The sequence below is a fragment of the Octopus bimaculoides genome, chromosome 19 (assembly GCF_001194135.2).
Source record: "Octopus bimaculoides isolate UCB-OBI-ISO-001 chromosome 19, ASM119413v2, whole genome shotgun sequence".
Classification (NCBI taxonomy): Eukaryota; Metazoa; Mollusca; class Cephalopoda; order Octopoda; family Octopodidae; genus Octopus; species Octopus bimaculoides.
The window spans coordinates 54,135,087-54,139,970 of NC_068999.1; the positions used below are offsets into that span (position 1 = coordinate 54,135,087).

At 37.3% G+C, this 4,884-nt stretch overlaps 1 protein-coding gene across 1 annotated transcript in view; it reads right to left on the reverse strand.

Moving 5' to 3' along the window:
- The window catches only part of LOC106875428 (Na(+)/H(+) exchanger beta), a 61,102-nt gene that overhangs the window by 5,060 nt on the left and 51,158 nt on the right, over positions 1-4,884 (reverse strand). The window contains exons 17-20 of the mRNA XM_014923576.2: positions 3,646-3,735; positions 2,333-2,398; positions 1,221-1,327; positions 908-961 (exon numbers count right to left, since the gene is read on the reverse strand). Coding sequence (XP_014779062.1) covers positions 908-961; positions 1,221-1,327; positions 2,333-2,398; positions 3,646-3,735 — 317 coding nt within the window. The remainder of the gene's footprint in view (positions 1-907; positions 962-1,220; positions 1,328-2,332; positions 2,399-3,645; positions 3,736-4,884) is intronic.

Genomic DNA, 4,884 nt, shown 5'->3' on the forward strand with positions numbered 1-4,884 from the left:
AGAGTAACAATAAACAACAAAGAGACAAATAAAACCATTTACTGTTTTGCTGGGTGATCATTGATAAGAAAATAGACCTGGCTTCCATAATTTCTTCACTATCAGAGTGAACACAAGCGAGCAATCAAGCAAACAAATCAGACAGAACAGTGGCACTTAATTTTGGATATACGATGCGTGCGTGCGTGTGTATACATATATACCATATAGTACTCTGTAAAGCAGTTGAATAATAATATTCTTGAAACTACAACGATAGTCACAACAACAGCAGCAGCAACACCACCACCACCACCACCACCACCACTAGTAAACAGTAAACATGTTTTGTGTTTGTCGTATTCGCAATGGGACAATAAAAAAAAAAACATTAAGAGTCTTATGTCATCATAGTTATCATCATCATCATTGACTACCACTACTGCTACCACCACAACCACCACTCTTTTCCTCTTCCTTGTTGTCATCATTGTCATTGTCAATGTCCTCCCCCTCCTCCTCCAACCCCTCTCTGCCTTAAAGCTTTGGAAAATTATTATGAAAGTAATAGTGTAACATTTTGGTATCCAGTCAGGAAATATAAACAGATTTAGTCATGAAATCCATACTAGGGTTGGTACTTTCAATTATATCAACCCTGGTGTGGTACTTGTTAATTGACCTTATAAGATATGAAATGCAAAGCTGTTATTGCCATAAAGGAAGAAAACTAAGTCAGACATATATATGTCTCAGGGTGCTTCTGTTTGAATATACTACTTTTTACCCCACACAACACACACCCAGTGCAGCCCTCTGGCTTAACAGCTCCTGTCAAACCATTCAAACCATTCCAGTATGGAAGCCAAACGTTAAATGATGATGATGTTATGTGTGTTTCTGGTGCATGTGTTAAAAGTGAACTTACCGCTCCTCAATATTTGGATGGGATGACAAGGAACTCATTGAACTGTAGACATTCCTGCAATATAGAGGTGGCATTGGAATTTAACATTGCATTATTTTACCAGCCGTAACATGCAAAGAGCTGTTACTTCTATAAAACACACACACACACACACAAACACACACACACACATTCATCATTTTGCTTAGATTATTTAAAATTCCCTCCTCCCCACAAAAAGGAGATTTAGCTATCATTGAATCAAGTACAAACCTATTTCACCTGACACCATAGAGCAACTTACTGAAACAAGTATAAAGATTCTGTTTCTTACCTGATAGCAATCTTGGTGTTGACATCTCCAATCTTAAGAACAGTTGGGTGTGGCTCTTTCAAAAGACATCGTTGAATGTAAGTCAGTTCAAATTTCTCTAGTTTTTTCTTAGTTTTGGTAAATAGAAAAATTGAAGATAAATTGTGAGCATAAAAGAACATAAATGTTCTTCATGTAATAGGTGATTATATCTTAGACTACTACTACTGCTGCTGCTGCTACTACTACTTTCTACTAAAGGCACAAAGCCTGAAATTTGGGGCAAGGGGACAAGTTGATTACATTGACCCCAGTGTTTCACTGGTACTTAATTTATCGACCCCAAAAGGACCTTGGCAGAATTTGATGAGCAATTATACCACTTACACAGCATACCTGTTTGTTTAGATCACCAGTGGACTAAACCCTTCATATTCTTCTATATATATATGAGTGGCTGTGTGGTAAGTAGCTTGCTTACAAACCACATGGTTCCGGGTTCAGTCCCACTGTGTGGCACCTTGGGCAAGTGTCTTCTACTACAGCCTCGGGCCGACCAAAGCCTTGTGAGTGGATTTGGTAGACGGAAACTGAAAGAAGCCCATCGTATATACATACATATATAACATGTTGTATAATTATAAACAGGGCAAATTTTTTTTCTATTTTAGCTATTTCTCTGCAGACTGAAAAGAATGATAAACAACCTTACTCAATTTTCAAACCTTCTTGGGTTCTCATCAGAGGCGTGTACATCATTCTGACAGTCTCCAGAGAAACAGGCAGCCAAACTGTTTATATACTCAACAAATGCAGCAGTTACTCTATGAAGGCGTCCTTAATTTGCATACCGAAAGTGTTTAACAGACTATAAATGCCAGTGGCCTGTCAACAGGGATCTTAACCCACATAGTATCAAGGTATGATATAATAGATATGTAACATATGGTATAATTATAAACAGGGCAAATTTTTTTTCTTTATGTGTGTGTGTGTGTGTGTATGATGGGCCTCCTCACAGTTTCTGTGTACCTAGGTGCCACACAGTGGGCCTGAACCTGACACCATGCTGTTGCAAAGTGAGTTTCTTAACCAGACAACCATCTGCACTTATATAATGTATGTGTACTTACCCTCCATACATTCTTCCCAGAATGTCCAGATATCTTCTCTACCAGTTGCAGCATACTATCAGTTAACTGCGAAAGAGGAAGAAAGAAGAAAGATAGAGTAACAACAATAACTTCTAATTTAGGCACTAGGCCAGTAATTTAGGGAAGGACTTGGTTGTTTACATCGAGGCCAGTACAGGACTGGTACTTTATTTTATCAACTTTGTGAGGATAAAAGGTAAAGTTAATTTCAGTGGGATTTGAATGCTGAACATAGTGAGCTAAAACAAACTCCATAAGGCTCATGTGTTTGACACTCTAATGATTCTGCTAATTTACCACCATGAAATAATAATAATAATAATAATAATAACAGCTGTAACAATAGCCTCACCGTAGCTACCACTACAGGCACTATTACCACCACCACCACCACTGGCTAGAGGTAACATTAGAACAATAACAATAACTACAATAACAGCAACAGCAATAACAAAAACCATGCATTATGTTGTAGGTTCAAAATTTCGATGACGTGATTGTGTATTTTTAGAATAAGGTTATAGAGTAGGTATGAGAAGCTGGTTCTGGCTGGTTTGAATATGAAACAGGGACAGTATTTAGGCCAGATGTGGCTGGTTTAAACACCTAATGGCTTAAAACAGGTTGCAAGATCTGAATTTTGTTGTGGAAGGATTCAATTCATTAAATTGACTCCAGTACTTGATGGGGACCCCATTTAATATTGACCCGGGAGGGATGAAAATAAGGGTCAATCTCAGTGGAATTTGAACTCAGAAACTCAAAGACCGAGCAACAACAGAAGCAACAACAACATCATGGAACTGACACTCCATTGGTCACAATGATGAGTGTTCCAGTTGATCCGATCAACGGAACAGCCTGCTCGTGAAATTAACATGCAAGTGGCTGAGCACCCCACAGACATGTGTATCCTTACAGTAGTTTGCGGGGAGATTCAGTGTAACATAGAATGTGACAAGGCTGGCCCTTTGAATTACTGGTACAACACATTTTTGCTGGCTGAATGGATTGAAGCAACATGAAATAAAGTGTTTTGCTCAAAGACAGAATGCACTGCTGGCAATCGAGCTCCCAACTATACGATTATAAATCAAATACCTTAACTATTATGTTACATGTCTTCACATAAAACAACATCAATAGAAACAATATTAGTAACGACAAAAGCAAAAACAACAGGAAAAAATGCAACCGCAACAACAAACAATAGCAGCAAGCCCTCCCCCATAACAAAGACATTCAAACAAAACAAAATAGTGATTGCCAGACAGGGAAGATGAAATTCTCACCTGATGATTGATGGTACTGAGTAAGTTTTTCTTTGCCTTCTCCTCCCGTTGAACTTTTAATATGTTTATCAGAGGACGTATAGAAATTCCCTTTTAAAGAAACAAACATGAAATCATATTAAAAGAAATCAGAACAAAAGGTTTTATTCTTGCACAACTCCACAATCAAAGCATACATAAATTCAAAACAAAAAAAAAACCTGACATCAACAACAAAATATTCTTTCCTTTATCATTGGATAGATCTTAGTCAAAAGTATATCTCAGGATCTATTTTTATTTTCACAAAAATTTTCTTAACTGAGTGAAAAAAATTATGTTTATAATTATCCTTCTTTATAATAAGTGCTGGGGTGGCTTTGTGGTCAAGAAGCTTGCGTCAAAACCATGTGGTCTTGGTTTCAGTCTTACTATGCAGCACCTTGAGCAAGTGTCTTCTACAATAGCCCAGGGCTGAGCAAAATCTTGGGGGTGAATTTGATTGACAGAACTGTTAAGTTTCAGGGATGTAAACAAATACTGGCTGTCAGGTGACAGGTAGGGGAGAAACACACACACACACACACACACACACACACACACACACACACGCACACATCTATGTCTTTTTACAATAAGTTCAAACCTCACTTCCCAACTATGTGGTTTTGGGTTTAGTTCACTGTATGGCACCTTGAGCAGTATCTTCTAGTATAGCCCTTGGCTGACCAAAGCCTTGTAAGTGGGTTTGGTAGATGGAAACTGAAAGAAGCACATCATACACACACACACACACACACATATATATATATAAAGCAAATAAGTAACAAGGATGTCAATGTATTAGTGCATTGCAGCCATTTCAGGCAGCTCCATTTTTCTCTCTAAGTGCATTCTGCTACAATAATAGCAACATGTAATTCTTTCTTTCTCTAGTTCTCATGAAATATTGGCTAAAAATTATAATGGAGTATCCTGTATGTTGAAAACCTATATGTTGCATCTGAAGATGGTGTTGTATATCAAATTGATGTAATGCATGCATTCTTTGATTACATCTGGCCGCCTGAAATGTCCGTAATGCACTAGTACCTTGACATCCTTGTTACTTATTTGCATTTTATTCATCTTACTTTGAGCTGTGCAGATAATATTGGACTGACTTGGTGCCTCAACTTAAGTACCTAATTCAACTGAATCTTATTTCTTATATATATATACATATATATATATATATATATATATATATATATATATATA